Here is a 20,406-nt window from a genome sequence, read left to right on the forward strand (position 1 = left end):
AGGGGTCTGAATACTTTCCAAATGCACTATATAGGCTACAATATTGTTGTACACAAATAAAATGAATGTAGAAATGAACTGGCTACATTATAAAAATTCCCTGATACTCTGGAATAGAAAAATCATATTTGTATATATTTTTACATAAGAAGGACTGTAATTACACAACAAAACATTTAGAGATATATTTAGTTTTCTGATTGTTTTTACCCTTTTCCCTCTAAATGCATGATTTACATTTAATCTGAGCCACAATCTGATTCATAAAGTGGTCTCAAACCTGATTCACAAATCGGTTTCAGTCCTGATGCAGATGTCATGACCAAGAGAAGCGATCTCCTCCAACAGGTAGTCCACATCCTCGGTCTGTGTGGCTGGGTTGGAGAAGACACATCGGAAGAAGTTAACTTTGTCTCCGAGCGGCTGATAGCCAATCATGGCCATCCCCTGCTCCATCATCTTGGCTTTGATCTTTGGTGCCACCTTAGAAACCAAACAGTTATTTAGCTTTATAGAGTATGAACAGAAGTCAATGTGCTGCTGCTAGTAATGAAGGATTACATATACAGTATCTAATGGATAAAGAACCACAAAGGTTGAATTAAGACGCATCTAATATATCACTAACATTAGAGATCCAAGGTGTAGCATTACCTCATGGAGTCTCCTGTTCCTCTCAGGACCTGGTGACATGTTCCTCAGACTTGGTGGGATGTACCAGAAGCACACGTTGCTGTGTTCAGGCTGCATGGGGATGTATCACAGATAAAAGGCTTACAACGATTCACCTCACTGAGGAATTATTCAATAACTACAAGGGACTTTAAAAAACAGACTTACTTCGCTTTTGAAGACCAGTTCAAAGTCTGGTCTTTGTTTGAGATTGTCAAACAAGTGCTCAGCATTTTCCAAACATTTATTGACCTGTGATTCAAAGCCTTCTGAACCCTAAGAAGAGAAATATATATATATAAAGCACTATAAATGTATCAAGGTGGGAATGAAGTTAGTTTTATTTACCAGTTGATAAATAAATATATAAAATCCATATGAGTATGTTACATACCTTGGCCTTCCACATGAGCCAGAGCTTGAAGACATCAACATGCCTGCCACACTGAATGGTCTTGTCTCCGGTGTCATAAGAGGTGTCGTAGTGCTTGTCAGTTTGGAAAAGGTATTCAGCACACATCTGATTGCAGTCTTTCAAGAGGCCCTGTGAGTGAGAAACCACTGACTACATTATGCATGTGTATTTCGGAATGCGTGCAAATTGTAATTCAGGGTGGAATGTTTTGGTAGTCTTGATTTTTTTATATTCATAGCGTTAGACTACACACCCTTTTCTTCACCAGTATGGCTGAGCATTGCAGCGGAGCACCCATCATTTTATGAGGGTTCCAAGTCACAGACCAGGCTCTGTAATAAACAGAATTCAAATAGACCTGCATGTAAGATCCAATCAAGGCAGAACTGTTGAAGGTCAATTCCATTTCAATTGTGAATGGAAACAGTATCCCCAAAATGTAATTGATCCTGGCTGTATGGTAGAGTGAAATTCAGAAATCTATTATCTTTTCGGAGAGCTGTAAATGTTGGGTGTCCTTAAGTCTCTGTTCTCTCTGGTTACAGTACCTACCGTTCAATCCCTTGTAGTTTCACACGGTGCCGCTTGGACATCAACAGTCCTCCGCCCCAGGCTGCCTGTTAAGAAATAAAGAGAATTTTACTCTAACTACAATCTTGTCTTTATATATAACAAATTCTTATGGGGACAGTTTCCCAGACACAAATTATGCTTAGTACTGGACTAAAGCATGCCCAATTAAAATATGTCCGAAATAAGTGTCTAAATGTGTGTCCGGTAAGCCATGATGGATGTTATAAGGTAAATACATCAACATGCAGCCAGAGTCCATGGCTCTCACAGATGTCTGCGATGGCATTGAGAGGATCAAAGGCTCCGTACACAGTGGTGCCTGCTGTGGCATTGACGTAGAATGGGACACAACCCTGAAGAGAGAGAGAGAGAGATGACAAGAATCATGATGAGTGTATTGACCTGTTCCTGTGAAATAGTCCCTGCCAACACATTGGAGTTCTGGTAGCTCCTTTTATGCACCAGCCAATGTTGTTGACTGGTAAATAGAAATTCTGATTTGAGCGTATTCTGTTGGGGGTGTCTGTTTCATCCTAATTTGACTAAATCCATCAATGGCTGAAAATATATGCTTTCATGTATTTAATTCACAGCCCTGTATCCCTCAGTTTGGCAAGAGAAGACTCATTCATCCATTACCTGATCTTTGGCAGTAATGATACTTGACTCCAATTCTGCAGGGATCATTTTTCCCCTTGAATAGTAAAACAAATGACATCACTCATTTAGCTCTGATAATACTGTCAATGTTCACGATCAACAAATGCAAATCACACTCCCCTCCTTGCTTACCGGTCATTACATTTCACCACCACAACATTTTCACTTCCTATCCCAAGGACTGCTGCAGATTTCTTGACTGAATAATGACTCTAGAATAGGGAAAAGGTATATGTCAGTACATGTTTATAGATAATATGAATAAGCATGACCTAACGTGAATACTGGTGATGCGTACATGTGCTGATGTGAAGAGGATTAGCCTGGGCAGAGCAGTCATCCCTTTGGTCTTCACTTCAGGGAAGAAGTGGTATCTGGCCAGTAGTACACTGTACAGATTGGACATGGTCCCACCTAAGGAAATATATACATTTTATTTTTATATGATCTTTATTTAACTAGGCAAGTCAGTTAAGAACAAATTGTTATTTACAATGACAGTCTACCAAAAGGCAAAAGGCCTCCTGTGGGGATGGGGACTGGGATTAAAAATAAAAATTAATTAAATAAAAATATAGGGCAAAACACACATCACGACAAGAGAGACAACACAACATAAAAAGAGACCTAAGACGACAACATGGCAGCAACACATGACAACACAGCATGGTAGCAACACAACATGGTAGCAGCACAAAACAGGGTACAAACATTCTTGGGCACAGACAACAGCACAAAGAGCAAGAAGGTGGAGACAACAATACATCACACAAAGCAGGCACAACTGTCAGTGCCTTTAACAGAATGTGACTGGCAGAACGGGTGTTGTACAGTAGTTCTTCCTGTAAAAGTTGCGCCATACTGCTGCACACCTTGCGGGCTGCCACAGAATTCTATGGCCCGTTTTTTCATTGTCAACTATTGTTGCCATTAATGCTAGTTAGTGCTAGTTTAACCACCATAGGGCATGTTTGAGAAGCATTTGATAGTCTTCAATACTGTCTGTACTAGAGAATTTAACGTGATTGTAATCTGAATAAAAGGCCAAAATAATATTTATAAAGGCCAACATATTTATTTCTGTTTTAGAGGGAGAGAAACCAAAAGCCCAGCGTGCCTATTTTTTGGACAAGGACATCCCGGCCGGCCAAACCCTCCCCTAACCCGGACGACGCTGGGCCAATTGTGCACCGCCCTATGGGACTCCCAATCACGGTCGGATGTGAATGGAGGGTGAGGGCTGCAGTAGATATCTCAGATAGGGGGGAGTGAGGCCTAAGAGGGTTTTATAAATAAGCAACAACCAGTGGGTCTTGCGACTGTTATACAGAGATGACCAGTTTACCGAAGAGTATAGAGTGCAGTGATGTGTCCTATAAGGAGCATTGGTGGCAAATCTGATGGCCAAATGGTAAAGTACATCTTGCCGCTCGAGAGCACCCTTACTTGCCGATCTATGAATTATGTCTCCATAATCTAGCATGGGTAGGATGATCATCTGAATCAGGGTTAGTTTGGCAGCTGGGGTGAAAGAGGAGAAATTACAATAGAGGAAATCAAGTCTAGATTTAATTTTAGCCTGCAGCTTTGATATGTGCTGAGAGGAGGACAGTGTACTGTCTAGCCATACTCCCAAGTACTTGTATGAGGTGACTACCTCAAGATTTAAACCCCCAGAGGTAGTAGTCACACCTGTGGTGAGATTGGCATTCGTCTTACCAAACCACAAGGTTAAGGCCAGAGAAAGCTTGTTGGACACTAAGAAAGCTTTGTTGTAGAGCGATTAACACAATATCTGAGGAGGTTGTAGATTGTATAATCTGCATATAAATAGAGGACTAACCTTGGCTGCCTTCCAAGCAATGGGAACCTCCCCAGAGAGGAGAGAGGTCAGAGATAGGCGTCGCGATTATACGGGGCAGCAATATTAAAAGAAGAAAGGGTCTAAACCATCTGACCCAGATGTTTTTTTGGGGTGAAGTTTAAGGAGCTCATTTAGCACCTCGGACTCAATGACCGCCTGCAGGGAGAAACTTTGTAGCGGGGCAGGGGAAAAAGAGGGAGGAGCATTGGGGCTAGTTGCATTAGTGGGAGATGAGGAAATGTTTGACAGGCAAGGAGGCATGGCTGAGTCAAATACGAATCCGGCCTTAATGAAGTTGTGATTAAAGAGCTCAGCCATGTGCTTCTTGTCAGTAACAACCACATCATCAACTTTAAGGGACATGGGCAGCTGTGAGGAGGAGGGTTTATTCTCCAGGTCTTTAATCGTTTTCCAGAACTTCTTGGGGTTAGAACCACAGAGAGAGAACTGCTCCTTAAAGTAACTAACATTGGCCTTCCGGATAGCCTGAGTGTACTTATTTCTCATTTGCCTGAACGAGAGCCAGTCAGCCTGAGTATGCACGTGCTGAGCCTTTCGTCAAATGCAATTCTTGAGGTGGAGTAACTCTGCAAGATCATGGTCAAACCAGAGGCTGAACCTGTATCTAATTCTCATTTTCTTTATGGGGGAGGTTTTGTTAACAATATCACTGAAGATATCAAAAAAGAAGGTCCAAGCTTCTTCGAACAGAGGGAATAAAGCAGATTCTGTACCAATTTACAAAGGCCAGGTCATGAAGGAAGGCTTGCTCATTAAATATTTTTAGCTAGCGTCTATGACAAATCAGAAGCTTCTAGTGTTAACGTGCAGAAATCCCAGGCTTTTACGAGAGCTGAAATCAGTGAAACATATATCAGAGCACAAGTCAGAATTGTGGCTAGCAACAGTAGATGGGCAAGGGTGTATATGCACATTTCCAGATATCATCAACAGTAATAAAAGTAAGGCACAGAGGACAGGGAAAGCTCTGCAGTGTTGATTTGTGACATTTGAATGTGCGTTAGCAACATGATCATGTTATACAGCAATTTCATCAGGTACCATGAATACAAAGCCGGCGAGAGGTGGCTAGAATAGGATCGGGGCCAAAGGTCTGTGTAACCTACAGAGAGTCATAGAGAGTACTGTATTATAGGTGGATATCTGAGAGATTGTTTTAAGCTTATAATTTAATTGAACTTCATAACAACTAAACAATATATCCAAAATTAAGAGGACACAATGAACCAATTCAGTGAAAATAACAAGGATAAATGTAACAAAGTGTATGTTTGTCATTGGCTACATTGTTTGTATCAATAGCCAGGTCGGAATGTAGCTAACACTGTACCTGGACAGAAAACTCCATCCCCCTCTTCCTCTGACCAACCCACAATCTCCTGCATCTTCTTCAGTAGAATCTCCTCCATCAGAATGAACACCGGGGACACTTCATATGTAAACCTAGAAAAAGTTTTTACACTTTAACTGATATTGCAGAATGACATTTACCAGAGGACAGATCCCACCATGGGCCATACACTCTTTGAAAAAAAGGTGCTACCTTGGACCTAAAAGGGTTATTCGGCTGTCCCCATAGGAGAACCCTTTGAAAAAACATTTTGGTTCGAGGTAGAACCCTTTTGAGTTCCATGTAGAACCTTTAACATAGAGGGTTCTACCTGGAACCAAAAAGGGTTCTCCTATGGGGAGAGCCAAAGAACCCTTTTGGAGCCCTTTATTCTAAGAATGTAGTGTAACCTGGGGCTGTATGTATCAAGCGTATAGGAGTGCTGATATAGGATCAGATTCACCCTGTCCATATTATTTTATTCATTATGATTTAAAACAGCCCCCCCAAACATGCACCCAGAGGGAATGTACTTAAAAAAAAAAAAAAAACATTTCCCCCCTGGGTGCATGTTTGGTTTTTTGCCCTAGCACTACACAGCTGATTCAAATAATTAAAGCTTGATGATTATTTTTTTGGGTTGCTTCCAATTGGTTCATTCATTCCCCCTCCTCTCTCCTGTAACTATTCCCCAGGTCGTTGCTGTAAATGAGAATATGTTCTCAGTCATCTTACCTGGTACAATAAGGGTTAAATAAAAAGGAATGTAAATGTTACATGTTTGTGTTGGCGGTAGACGTCAGCCATTCCCCGGCCAGACCGATGACATCCAGCCCTGATGACAGCTGATTGAAGAAGCGTGGGTGACCTGGGGACAGATGAGGACATTCTGGAACATTCTACTAATCTATAATGTCTATGATGTCTATAATGTCAGCCGTTCCCATGGCCAGAACCAATGACATACTGGTACATGGAGTATGGGGGGTGGTAACTGTACACATATTTTTACTTGACCGTCCGGTACTGGGACTTCGGTTCCCGAATGAATACATAAAAAAAAACACACAAAAAAACACTAAGCCTACAGTATAAGCTTAGAGTAAATCTGAGCTGAAAAAAACCCATTTCAGGCTATTCTGTTAAAACAACTGGAGCCTATGCACATTTTGTTGTATAAATTCAAATCTTAATTGGCAAATTTCATAAAGTCCTTTTGCAGCCAAGAACTAGATCTGTATGATGGCGAGTGGTTGGGTCGATAAACAAGGAGGATTCTACATCATCGTTTAAGAACATTTTGACTTCCCAGTAGATTACAACAGCAATGGACAGAGAGAATATGTCGACACTGATCAACGAGAATAGCCCATGTAGCTGTCAACACCTCAAACATGTTGACACATTAATACAGACACAGACGTAACACTAACCTTAACCCCTAACCCAGCGTTTCCCAAACTCGGTCCTCGGGACCCCAAGGGGTGCATTATTAAAACGTGCACCCCTTGGGGTTTGGAATACCCTGCCCTAACCCTAGCCTAGCTAACGTTATCCACCTAGCTAATGTTAGCATTAGTGACCTAGCTAACCTTAGCCACAACAAATTGGAATTCATAACATATCATACGTTTTTCAAATTTGTGATATATTGTACTCAGTTCGTAACTTATTGTACGAATTGTAATTTGTAACATACAAATTGTAATTCGCAACATATCAATAAAAATGGATGATGGACATCCACAAATTAATACATACCATGAAAGTTAACATATCATACTAATTGGAATGTCCCAGATTTAAATGTAATATGTTACATCTACTCCTGATTCCAGGTTGGCCTACATCACCCACAAAATGAAAAAACAGCACAACTTCGTCTCCACTCTGCAATAGGGGAGAGTTGTCTATCAGTTTTTTTGCTGCTTTGGGGAGGGTTGTGTGATTTTTTTTTATTGGACACAGAGGAGGGTAGTGAGTTTTTTCCCCCCTGGTTTACATTCACTCTTTGTTCTGGCGGTGCTCGGCGGTCGTAGTCACCGGCCTACTAGCCGCCACCGATCCCTTTTTGTTTCTGTTTGTTTTGTCTTATTAGTTGCACCTGTGTCTTTTGTGTTTGCTTGATGGGCTTCCTTATTTATAGCTAGGCTACCCGCCCTTGTTTTGTGCGGGATTACTATTATGTTACGTGTGTATGATTTTGGTGTGCGTGCTCCGGACCTGGTACCCTGTGTGTTTGGGTTGGTCCACATTTTCCGCGCCCTGTGTTGTGGGCATTGTTTTCGGTGCGATATTAAAGTGCACTTGTTCCTGTGGAACTATATGCTCTCTGCACCTGATTCTTCCTCACTCACCTAGTTTCCCGTGACAATATCAAGATGTTTTGATACATCCCTTTTACAATTAGCTTTTCGTGCACTAACTTTCCTTATAAACTGGGTGGTTTGAGCCCTGAACCGATATACCACGGGTATGACAAACAATTACTTTTTACTGTTCTAATTATGTTGGTAACCAGTTTATAATAGCATTAAGGCAACTCTGGGGTTTATGGCGAATATGCTGTACCACGTTGCGTTGTGCTTATGAACAACCCTTAGCCGTGGTATGTTGGCCATATACCATACCCCCTCTGGCCTTATTGTCCAGATCTGCAATAGGCTAACTAGCAATCATAGCACACATAAAAGCATTCAAAGCTGCATCAATTTTCAATATGAATCCACAAGAACAAATGGGAATAGCTGAGGAGAGGCCAAGTGCATCAATGCGCATGAAAGAACAGTGGTAGCCCGATTACCAATGACATTGAGACAGACTACAGGGATGAGGTGAGGGCCCTGGTAGAGTGGTGCCAGGAAAATAATAGCCGGCTACCACCCGGTTACTCTAACATGCACCTTAGAGGCTGTTGCCCTATGTACAGCACATAGTCATGGAACACTGGCACTTTAATAATGTTTGACAGAATACTGCGGACTCAGTTGTTGTGTGTTGTTAGATACTGCTGCATTGTGGAGCTAGGAACACAAGCATTTCGCTACACCCACAATAACATCTGCTAAATATGTGTACGTGACCAATACAATTTGATTTGATCTTGTTTAGGGACAATACAATTATCTTACCTAAACTAGCCTACAACACCACAATGCAACGAATAATTGCATTATTGTTTTCAAGTGAGTACAAAATTCTACTCTTGGCTGCAGTGAACATTTTTTATTTGAATAACGTGCAAAAGCCCTGTGATATGAATGGTTCTTTACGTTTAGCTCAGTTGTGGGTCTACTCTCGACAGTGTATAAGATCTAGAAAGGTATAGTAGCAGGCCAGTCTGGCTGTATTTTTACTTCTGATACTGATATGCGTGATCTGTTGCAGATCATTATTTTCCCAAGTCGTCCTATAATAATGTGGCCATAGAGATGGGTTGGCTGATAATGTCACGAAAACTATGTTCGCTTCCATAGGGGAGAAGTCAGCCTGTTGTTGTGATTCTGTTGTTGTGATTCTGGGTCGCCAGATTACTAGCAAGAATGACAAGAAGCTGCCATGTGGGGAATTGTAAGTGGCTCATTTTCAACTTATTTCAACTTGTGTTTTGACACATTTCACATCAATGCTAATATGGCAAAACATTTGCTAGATAGTTATCCACCAACTGTAACAATGTATTTGAGAGACAACAAGTGGTTATTGTGCAAATGTATGTATGTTTTCAATAAACATTGGAGACAAAATATAGCTTACAACCAGTCAATGTTTTCATCTGATTTGGCTACTTCAAAAGTCTCCTGTAGGCATGTGCAATTTCGTCCAAAATATAATTCCAGCATCCTCAAAATGGCTTGACATTAACCCGGTTTCCATCCATCCTTTTAATGCGAGTAAAGTACATTTCATGACCAGCCTGATGTAAACAGCTAGCTAATTTATTGGTAAACTTTACAAATGTCGACAAAACAAAATAAACTTAACAAGGTGGGATATTTTTGTGTCTGTAAAATTAATTATGCAAGAAATGGCAGTAGAAAAGCTTTAATGCTCAAATATTGATATATATTAGCCATCATATCCAGGGGTTGCGTTAGAGTACAGAAATCTGTATTTTAAACAATTTCACCTGTGCTGTCATAAAGCATTATAACTCATGATCATCTTGAATCAGGAGTACCAATACTTTGTATTTTCTTAAATAAACAAAAAGGAACTACACTAACTGTTGGCATTTCATTTTCTCGCTGTACCTGAACTGAACCCTAACCCCAAAACTGCAATATGTACTGAACCTTGGGCTTGGTGAACCGTTACACCCCTAATGGAGTACGTTTGGCAAAACAGTCAACAGCTCTTACGGTACCTGTTTTGACTCCATACTTCAAGGTGTCCCTGCAGTCGACCAGGAGTTGTTCCAGGTTCTCGGGCTGGTCTGGGAGCTCCAGACTGAAGCCCTCCAGGCCCTCTCTGAGTTGGTGAGGGTGGTGGAAGTCCAGGACTTTGGAGCTCCGTCTGAACGACTTGCAGACATAGCTGAGGAGAATGTTCACCAGCTCTTGGAAGAAACTTTTGGTTGTGTCCTCACCACTGAGAGCAGGGAGTAGATCTAAACATAAAAGGGACACAGTCAGGGCTCTAAATTAACTTTTTAAATTGGTAGTCAGTGCTCATCTTTAAATAATTAAGAGCACCAAAAAGTATTTAGGAGCACCATAAAAAGGTATTGATTTCAATTGATTTAGCCTATAGGCCTGAGAGCACATCCAAGAGCACCTTTCCTTTTTTCCAGTGCCATCTTAAAGCATACTGGTGGTCGCGTTATCAGGTTGTCAGCTATAGGTAACATGACTGGATAAGGTTGTTTGTTATCTAACAGTTAGCGGCCCGCGAGTAGTTTTTAAAAGGTCCAGAACACATTTATTGAAAGAAAAGTTATTTGCTCCTGTAATATGATTCATGTTAGGCTAGCTAATGCTAAAGCGTCCCACAAGACAATACAGGTATTAGTCAAAGCTTTTGAATATGTCCCATTCTTTAATCTTGTCTGGAATATGTATTTTAGTTGACACCCCAATGATGTGTCTGATATACACTGAACAAAAATGTAAAAGCAACATGTAAAGTGTTGGTCCCATGTTCCATTAGCTGAAATAAAAGATCCCAGAAATTAAACTGTAACCCAGTCAAATCTATGAAATTGCTGCATGTTGTATTTATATTTTTGTTCAGTGCATTCGGAAAGTATTCAGACCCCTTCCCCAACAACACAGTGGCCATCATTCTTAAATGGAAGAAGTTTGGAACCACCAAGACTCTTCCTAGAGCTGGCCACTCGGCCAAAATGAGCAATCGGGGAGAAGGGCCTTGGTCAGGGAGGTGACCAAGAACCCAATGGTCCCTCTGACATAGCTCCAGAGTTCCTCTGTGGAGATGGTAGAACCTTCCAGAAGGACAACGATCTCTGCAGCACTCCACCAATCAGGCCTTTATGGTAGAGTAGCCAGACGGAAGCAGTTCTTCAGTAAAAGGCACATGGCCCGCTTGGAGTTTGCTAAAAGGCTAAGGTTCCTTTATAAACAAGATTCTCTGGTCTGATAAAACCAAGACTGAACTCTTTGGCCTGAATGCCAAGCTCCACATCTGGAGGAAAACTGGCACCTATGGCAAAGCACGGTATTGGCAGCATCATGCTGTGGGGATGTTTTTCAGTGGCAGGGACTGGAAGACTAGTCAGGATCGGGGGAAAGATCAATGGAGCAAAGTACAGAGAGATCCTTGATGAAAACCTGCTCCAGAGAGCTCAGGACCTCAGACTGGGGTGAAGCTTCACCTTCCAACAGGACAATAACCCTAAGCACACAGCCAAGACAACGCAGGAGTGATTTCAGGACAAGTCTCTGAATGTCCTTGAGTGGCCCAGCCAGAGCCCGGACTTGAACCCGATCGAAAATCTCTGGAGAGACCTGAAAATAGGTGTGCAGTGACGCTCCCCATCCAACTTGACAGCTTGAGAGAATATGCAGAGAAGAAAGAAGAAACTACTCAAATACAGGTGTGCCAAGCTTGTAGCGTCATACCCCAAAAGACTTAAGGCTATAATCGCTGCCGAAGGTGCTTCGACAAGTACTGAGTAAAGGGTTAACTTATGTAAATGTGATATTTCAGTTTAAATTTTTTTTAAATAAATTTGCTAAAAATATATTTTTTAACTATTTTTGCTTTGTCATTATGGGGCATTGTGTGTAGATTGATGGGGAAAACTATTTAATACATTTTAGAATAAGACGGTAGCAAAATGTTGAAGTCAAGGGGTCTGAATACTTTCCGAATGCAATTTATCAGATTGATAAATATGTGCACTACTTATTAGTATTTCTTTCTAAACCATTAGTCTTTTTCCCCCCATAACCCCTAAACCATAGCCTCGACAATGTTAGCCACCTAGCTAACGTTAGCCACAACAAATTGGAATTTGTAACATATCATACGTATTGGAAATTCATAACATACTGTACAAATTGTAATTTGTAACATATCACAAATTAATACATACCATACTAAATTGAGGGAGACAGATTTACGTTTACGATGTTTTGTCTACTTCAGAGTCCAGGTTGATCTGAACTGCCTCAGTGAATGATGCCCCTCCTGCATGTGTACAGGAACACAATTCCCAGGGAGGATAGACAGTATTACTGATGACTGTATCGGTAATGTGTTTTGTAGTCATATTTTCGCAGGGCAGAAATCTCAGATATCAATTGGTAAACTCTGATTTACCACCACAAAATACCCCCACACATCTCCTTGAGCCTCTACTGGAAGGAAACTACAAGTGTAATTGCTGCACTCAATGCAATGGCACTTACAAATGTAGATCCTTCAAACATCCTCAAACAGGGAAACAGATCACAATCAAAGGTGTTATCACGTGCGTCACTAAGGCAGTTATTTATCTTATAACTTGTCCTTGTGGTAAAAATTATGAGGGCAAAACGAAGCGTGAACTAAAAGTACGAATCTCTGAGCATTGTAGCACCATTGTAATGAACACAATGGGAGACCGAGAGCTGGTTTCAAGTGTAGGGCGCAGCAGGTGTTTATTGTAAAGGACCACAGGAGGCAGGTAGCTGGGTCCAGGGGCAGGCAGAAGGTCATACACAGGGGGTCTAAAAAGGCAACAGTACAGGCAGGGAAAAGGCTAGTAACGTCGTCCGGGAGATCAGGCAGTAGGTAGTTAACAGGAAATCCGATAGGCTAAAGTACAGGCAGGGAATAGGCAAAAGTCTTCGTTAGTGAGGCAGGCAAAAGGCTTCGTTAGTGAGGCAGGCAAAAGGCTTCGGAGGATTAAATTACGGGAAAACCAGCGCTTCGACTAGAAGTGTGTCACAAAACAAACAATACCTCACAATGATGGGGTGCAAAGAACTGAACTAAATAGTGTGTGATACTGACATACAGGTGTGTGAACAGGTGATCAGAATTCAGGTGATTGGGATCTATGTGTTTGAGAGTGTGAGCTGGAAAGTGGGCTGGAAAGTGAGCTGCGTTCAGGGGATCTACGTGTTTGAGAGTATGAGTTGGAAGCAGAAGTTACAAGAATTAGGTGCAACAACTTTATTTTGTCCCTTCATTATATCAGCATTGAACACGTCCCCCTCCCTGGGAGAAGGGATGACCGTGACAATTTATTGTTAAAATGAGAGGCCGTTTGGACCTTTAATTTAATTTGCTATCCATTGTAAATACTGTTTGTAGGCCTATGTAGCCAAATTGTATCTATGATTGTATGTTATCCATTCATGTTTTTTACATGTTCTATTTACAGTATATCTGTAAATAATCAACCAATATAATCAAGCCACAGCCGGCCATGATTACAGACACCTGTGTGTGTCCTTTCTAACCATATAAAACTATTATAAACTGGGTGGTTCGAGCCCTGAATGCTGATTGGCTGACAGCCATGGTACAGCAGACCATATATCGTGGGTATGACAAAACATTTATTTTTACTATTCTAATGACATTGGTAACCAGTTTATAACAGCAATAAGGTACCTTGAGGGTTTGTGGCATTGTGTTGTGCCTAAGAACAGCACTTAACCGTGGTATATTGGCCATATACCACACCCCCATGGGCCTTATTGCTTAAGTGACCTGCAGTGTTTGTCAATAGACCCTGATGAAGACAGCTTGGCTGTCGAAACTTTGGTTATTAAATTATTTCATCTGAGCTCCTAGAGTGTGCGGCTTTCCTTTTTTTTCCAAGTGTTCTACTCCACTAGCCAGTACCTCGCCTAAACAGGTGGACATTTCTTTAACCTTCAGGATAGAAAGCCAGACCATGTTGATCTTGTATGTGTCTTCTGCATCTGCATTGTTTGCTGTTTGGGATTTTAGGCTGGGTTTCTGTATAGCACTTTGTAACATCGGCTGATGTAAAAAAAGGTTTAATAAATACATTTTATTGACATGTGTCCCAAATGGCATCCTAGTCCCCACACTGCTCTACCTTTGACCCTATGGGCCCTAGTCAAAAGTATGGCACTCTATAGGGAAAAAGGTCCCATTTGGGACGAAGACCTTGAGTGCAGTTTAACTGATGAAAAGGCTACCAGCAGTAGCTTTCATCAGCCTCATAATGCAGCTTTTGTTGGCCTGGATTTACCTTTGTTGTATATGCAGCTGAAGTCCTTGGGTATGCAGGTGTTGTCACTTGTCTGTGGAGAGTTGATATTGTCAGAGGAGCTTCTCTGTTTACTCTCTGCCAAAATCTGCCCACCAGGTGTAGATTTTTCTGTGATGCTTTCTGGAACAAATAAACGCAGAGTACATGATGATCCGACACCAATATTAACATATCTGCTGGAAATTGTCATGAAGAATTATTAGAGTTTTGCCTGTAAAGTAGAGACTGAAGATCAAAGGAAAGCGTACTAGTCAGGTGGGTTGTGAGGGCAGGGTGGGAAGAAGCATCTTAGTCACCCGTATATTCTTTGATTGAAACCATGTAAGCAACAGGAATCTCAGGCCATGTAATCAGGAGCAAAGTTTTGTGTGTAACCCAGTCTGCCCGTTTGAAGGATCAAAATGGCCAGTGCCAGGTCAGAGAAATGAACAGACTGTCAAAAGATTGTGAGTCTGGCCTGGAGGGACAATTGTGTGAGTGCAGTTAATAGATACAAACTTAACAATAGTAATTGCAACACATTATTAAAACTAAAAAGTAGTCTGACTTGTTCTTTGTCTCCACTCAACAATATCAAGCAAATACAGAGTTCCCAACCAGATCACATGTTGCATATGTTATTTACATACCATGTGTACCATGTGAGTACAAAATATTGTTCAAATAGATTGATATGCTAACACAAATACGATTTATTATTCATAGATATCATAAGAAACTTTTTTTTTTAAATAGCCTAAAGCTATATCTCAGGGTTTACTGCTTTACCTGAGCGAATGTCTCAAAACACAAACAAAAATCACATCATGACATAACTGACTTAACCCCATGGATATACCATAGAGATACATCTAAATAATTGATATGCGCATTTGACTCAGACCTGGTAGCTGCAAGTAATCCATAATGTGTCCACATATGATTGAGTTCTGGGAGTGACGTTTGTCCAGTATCTCACTGTTCCACTGCTGCCCCTCCATGAGATGCACCTGGAATGGTTTTGTGGAATATATAACCCCCTGGAGGAACTAGGCGTGGTGGTGGGCGCATTATGACACAAGGCTATTCAACCTGAATGAAACAATGCTATTCCAAAAACCTTTGAGAATGAGAGCCTCCCCAAAATGTTTCTGACAATCACTAGCTACCACATCAATTCATTATGATCTCTTCTGTCTTTTTTTGTCCTTTTGTGTGTAATTATTTGGCTCAAAATATGTTCGTGTGTGCTACTCAACCCGCATACAGCACTCTGAAGGATCAAAAAGAGACTGTTGTGAATGTTTCCTTTGATCTGAAGACATGATTGGAATAATATATTAAAACTGGCAACTGGATTTATATGACATTAAAATAATTATTATTGTTTGTGAGAGCATGTTTAAGTGTCTAGCTCAATGTCTTTCTTGATACACATGGTCTTACTCATAGTAATGAATTTCTTACTCTTGAAATGTTGGTAATATTTCTAGATTCTCATCTGAGAAGGGTGTTATATGCAAACAAGACATTATGGCGTTATATATTATAATATGACAAGCAAAAGCTTGAATTATTTTTTGGACAGGGCGCAATTAATATTTAAGATTAATAAAGTTGTTATTAATTTTAGAGGGATTAACACTGTATGTTTTTTCCCTATCTGTAATACACATGATTTCCAGGGTTCTGGTTGTGTGGGTTGATGTTCACTAGACTCAATGCTATATGTTAAACTCATATCTGTTGATAGGGATTGACACCAGACTGGAGGTCCAAGGATCAAGGACACTGTTGTAATTTGTGAAAGACTGATTCTTTAGCAGCTGACAAAGTTGGTTTGACTTCCTGGTGCAGTGTAATTAGGATATAAGGGTGAAGGCCAAGTTAAACATTATTATCTGCTCCTGTGCAGGATACTGTGCTCCCTGTTTGCAAACTTGTATTAAACCATATTGATTTAAGATGGACTATATCCGTAACTGCATTTCTCTTTTGTTCACCTGAAAATTCTCTTTTAAGCTTGGTGACGAGGATGGGATGTGAACAGTCAGGTGAGCGAATGGCTTTGGTCAAAAAATAAGAAAGATAAAGCTGAGAAGGCAGCTGTGTTAATACAGTGTGTATCAACACAGCTGACATACTGTTTAAAAAGCTTTTTGGATCCCCTGTTATCAATACTCCAACACCCTCCACATTGCGAGGATACCGACACTGAGATTGGAGAACACATTGGGAGGGATCTTAGACCATTCCTCCATACAGAATATTTTGAGATCCTCAATATCCTACGTCTGTGCTTATGGACTGCCCAAAACCACAGGTTTTGAATGGGGTTGATGTCTGGAGAATTTGATGTGAGCATGGGGTTATTGTCTTGCTGGAAGATCCATTTGCAGTCAAGTTTCAACCTCCAGGCAGAGGCAACCAGGTTTTTGGTTAAAATGTCCTGGTACTGGGTAATGTTCATGATGCTGTTGACCTTAACAAAGGCCCCAGGACCAGTGGAAGCAAAATAGCCCCATAACACTAAAGATCCAACACCATATTTTATGGGGTTCTTTTCTGCTTATGCATCCTTATTTCGACGAAAAAAATGACACCAACCCACTCTGACTCCATTCGTCCTGTCCACAAGGCTGCTGGCTGCGCTTTGCTATCACCGAAATATCTTGAAGATTGCCCATTATTTTGTTTGTGTAAGGACCCCAAAATGGAGGCAGTGGGGGAACCTATTCAAGTAAGTAAATACATTTTTTAAATATTAAAAAACAATCTAGCTGGCTACAGTAGGCCACTTTACAGGTTAACTCAAGTGAGCTGCTAGATAGCTAGCCAGCTAAATTTACACCGTGTTTAGGTAAGTTAATTAAATGTCATCAGCTATGCCACCAGCTAGCTATCTTCCTATTATCTAGCTATATTGATGTAATCATTCTAAATTAAAAAGACAGTCTCCGAATGCATTAGTGGATAGCAGCCATGGAACATGGTGAAATCGAAGCTTCAGCTGTCGGCAAAGAGAGAATGTAGGCTACTGGATAGGGCAGGTCATTTTGTGGGAGGACATTTTGAAAAGATTCTCCAGTTCCAGTCCCTAGAGAGGGAAACTTTGAAGACTGAGAGAAAATAGGAACATAATATTCAGTGCTGTCTAACTTAAGTCAAATTAAGCCTGTTTTCTGTTCTCAGAAATGGAAAGCTGAGAAAGCCTGTTTGCAGATGAAGAGAGAGGTCCCAATGAATATCTAAGAGACTAGGGATATGTGCTATATGCCGGCAGGTAGCCTAGTGGTTAGAGCATTGGGCCAGTAACCGAAAGGTTGCTACATCGAATCCCTGAGCTGACAAGGTAAAAATCTGTTGTTCTGCCTCTGAACAAGGCAGTTAACCCACTGTTCCTAGGCTGTCATTGTAAATAAGAATGTGTTCTTAACTGACTTGCCTAGTTAAATAAATACAAAAATTGGTTATACTGTATGTGTAGGCCTATCTATCTTAGCAAATGTAGTATACTAAAATACTGTTAAACATCAAACACAATGTATAAACCAATTAAAATTGGAGCAGGTCAACCCTGTTAGGTGTGCAGGATTTTGTTTCAGCTCAGCTGTAACACACCTGATTCAACTGATCAAATCTATTGAGTTGATAATTAAGTGTGCTATTGCTGGGCTGGAATGGAAGTCTCCTCACCCAGTAGATCAGGGATCAGTGGAGCATTGTTGGCCATGCTTTAGTAATAATAGCCTACTTGTGACTACTCAATTGTCTATTGTTGTTTACACTAAGCTATCTAATCCTACTCATATTATGAGTTATCTTATTTCTACATTTTGAAGTGATGAAGTGTTGAATCTTTGAAGTGAAGTGTTTAAACTTGTTTTAACTGTTAAACTATTATTCAAAATGATCTAGTGTCACTGTTGATTAATCATCACAATCCTGCAATAAAGAGGGGTTCTGTCTCTAATGTGTCTGTGTTTCTGTGTTGTATTCTCAAATTAATATTTCCTTTTTGTCCAGTGGTAAGATCTCCAGTTTTATTTGATTGTCAGTATATCAACTATGTGAATACATTTTGCAGCTTATTGCGTGCATCGCGAATGCAGCCATAGGTCTCCAGTATGATGGCATTACTGTTATTATCGGCATCTTCATCAGAAGCAGAGAATAGCTAAACTCACACATTGTTTACATGTTGAGCTATATGTTCTCAAATATACCAGATTTTGTACATGCCTTTTAAATTTAGGTACAGTATGAAAATAAGGAAATGGCAATTAGGCTACAGGAGATAAGCTTTACAGGTAACATTTTACGAGGTTCATTTTATTTAATTTCATTCAATTTATCATTTTTGCTAGCAAAATTATTGCAGTTCCTATAGACAGTACATGGTTGCTCGCATCACTGACCCTGGATAAGCTAGCGACTGGGCTAACACAGCTAAACTTTAAGGTCAATAATATGCTTTTTTTTGTTGTTGGCTTCATAATCATGAGAGAAATTGAAGTAGCTGGTAGCTAGTTAGTTAGTTATACCTAGGTATATTACAAGATTAGTGTTAGGGTTGCATCAATTCGAATCTGGTATCAGGATAAATATGACATTGAGTCACCGATTGTATACTTATGTATTTTTTATTAGCTAAGCAATAAGTGGTAAATGCAATTTTCGTATATACGGGCTCTCTGTCCCACCTCGCAGGGCAAACAGAGAACTGATTTGTTCCTGACAAATTTATTATAATATACTCTGACAGAGGTTGTTCCTGCTTCCGAGCCGGCCTGTCAGAGTAGAGACTGGGAGTGGTTTAAACTCACCCAGCCTATAGTTGATTGTTGGCGCCCGAGCTGGTCCCAGCACCCTGGGCGCTTCAGCGGTCAGTCGTTGTAGTTGTGTAGAATAGACAGTTATCAGGCACCTGGCTCCTGTTATCTAACAAAAGACCGTTTGTTCTTGCAACACTACGCTCTGAATGTGCCCCCCAACTCATTGCACAGTTCCTGTCTTCATGTTATTCTGTATTTTTCCATCATGAGAAAGGCACATGGCCCTGAAACTGTTAACAATGTCTCAAGTCAGCTATGTTGCATAACACATACACCCACACAAGCCAACACCAAATAGTATTCCATCACATATGATATGGTAATGGGCTATAGTGTATAACACAGAACCTCACATTAGCTAACTTCTCAAAACAAACATTGTGGTTAGCTATTTGTCCCTCATGCTAGCCTTTACAGCCAAATACAGTATCATTTCGGAAACGTCAAAAAAGAAATAATTGAGAAGTGCCAGCATTGTGTACCATTTCTCACCTCTTGCTGCAGCTTTAGCTGTTCATCTCGAAATAACAGGGAATTGCTGTGAAAACCAGCGTGTTGCAAACGTTCTAAAATGTTTTGTTACCAGTGCTTGTTTTGTTGACATGTTTAGTCCTCCCTGTTGCTCCTGCAGCATCAATCTGGTGAGCACCTTTAGAACTCCATCCAAGCAACGCATTTGATTGGTTTAACGTTTTGTGAGGTGCCACTGATTTACACCAGGTTCTAACCCCTCTTTAGCTGATTTCTGCCATGGAACTTCCTCAGGCTTCCCGTAACGAGGCTATGGCATAGCTAGTGAACTGGAACTACTCACACATTTTCTTACTTCTCACAAATAAAATAAAATATGGTGAAGTAGGCAAGAATTGACATTCTTTTTCTGCATCATACCTGCCTAATTCTCACATTAAACACTTTTTGTGTGCCTAATTCTGACTTTTTGTGTTTAATAGCCAAAGTTACACATTCTGGTAACATCTGATTCTGGAATGATCTGTTCTCGCAAGTTGACACTTGAGATTTAGATATTGTAATTATCTAGTAGTTTGGATGTAGTGAACTAGTGAATCTAGTGAACTAGTGAAATACTGAACTACTTTTCGAACTTTAGCTTTAGTGTAGAATAACTTCTTCCAGTGTGAAGTAATCGGTAGCTTGGTAAACTATATTTTCAGAGTAGCTTCCCCAACACTGGTATGGGCTGACTTGGCATTGCTGTAGCTCAGCCAAAATAGCCTGCCAGCCTGCTAGATCTCTGGCTACTCTTTTGAATACAGTGTACAACAACAGATAAGCTAGATAAGGTTAGCTAGCTAGATAAGGTTAGCATGCTAGGTAGCTACACTGACAGTGCTCTACTTG

At 40.6% G+C, this 20,406-nt stretch overlaps 1 protein-coding gene across 1 annotated transcript; it reads right to left on the bottom strand.

Moving 5' to 3' along the window:
• On the bottom strand, window positions 1-17,942 carry LOC109874695 (glutamate decarboxylase 1). The gene is made up of 15 exons (XM_031809690.1): window positions 17,906-17,942; window positions 14,210-14,350; window positions 9,902-10,144; window positions 6,313-6,403; window positions 5,536-5,648; window positions 2,619-2,734; window positions 2,453-2,532; window positions 2,300-2,354; window positions 1,897-2,013; window positions 1,640-1,704; window positions 1,341-1,419; window positions 1,067-1,216; window positions 841-948; window positions 655-744; window positions 1-483 (listed from the first exon to the last, which is right to left on the bottom strand). Exons 1-15 carry the CDS (start codon window positions 17,940-17,942, stop codon window positions 286-288), a joined length of 1,683 nt encoding a protein of 560 aa, XP_031665550.1. The 3' UTR covers window positions 1-285.
• Between the last annotated feature and the right edge of the window lie 2,464 nt (window positions 17,943-20,406).

Source organism: Oncorhynchus kisutch, linkage group LG30 (assembly GCF_002021735.2).
Source record: "Oncorhynchus kisutch isolate 150728-3 linkage group LG30, Okis_V2, whole genome shotgun sequence".
Classification (NCBI taxonomy): domain Eukaryota; kingdom Metazoa; phylum Chordata; class Actinopteri; order Salmoniformes; family Salmonidae; genus Oncorhynchus; species Oncorhynchus kisutch.

Excerpts from the sequence above, each read along its gene's own strand:
- LOC109874695 (XM_031809690.1), bottom strand. The coding sequence starts at position 17,942 with ATGGCCAACAATGCTCCACTGATCCCTGATCTACTGG. Across the intron at positions 2,355-2,452 it reads GTGGTGAAATGTAATGACCG|GGGAAAAATGATCCCTGCAG; the intron begins GTAAGCAAGGAG and ends TTACTATTCAAG. Across the intron at positions 1,705-1,896 it reads GACTCTGGCTGCATGTTGAT|GCAGCCTGGGGCGGAGGACT; the intron begins GTATTTACCTTA and ends ATTTCTTAACAG.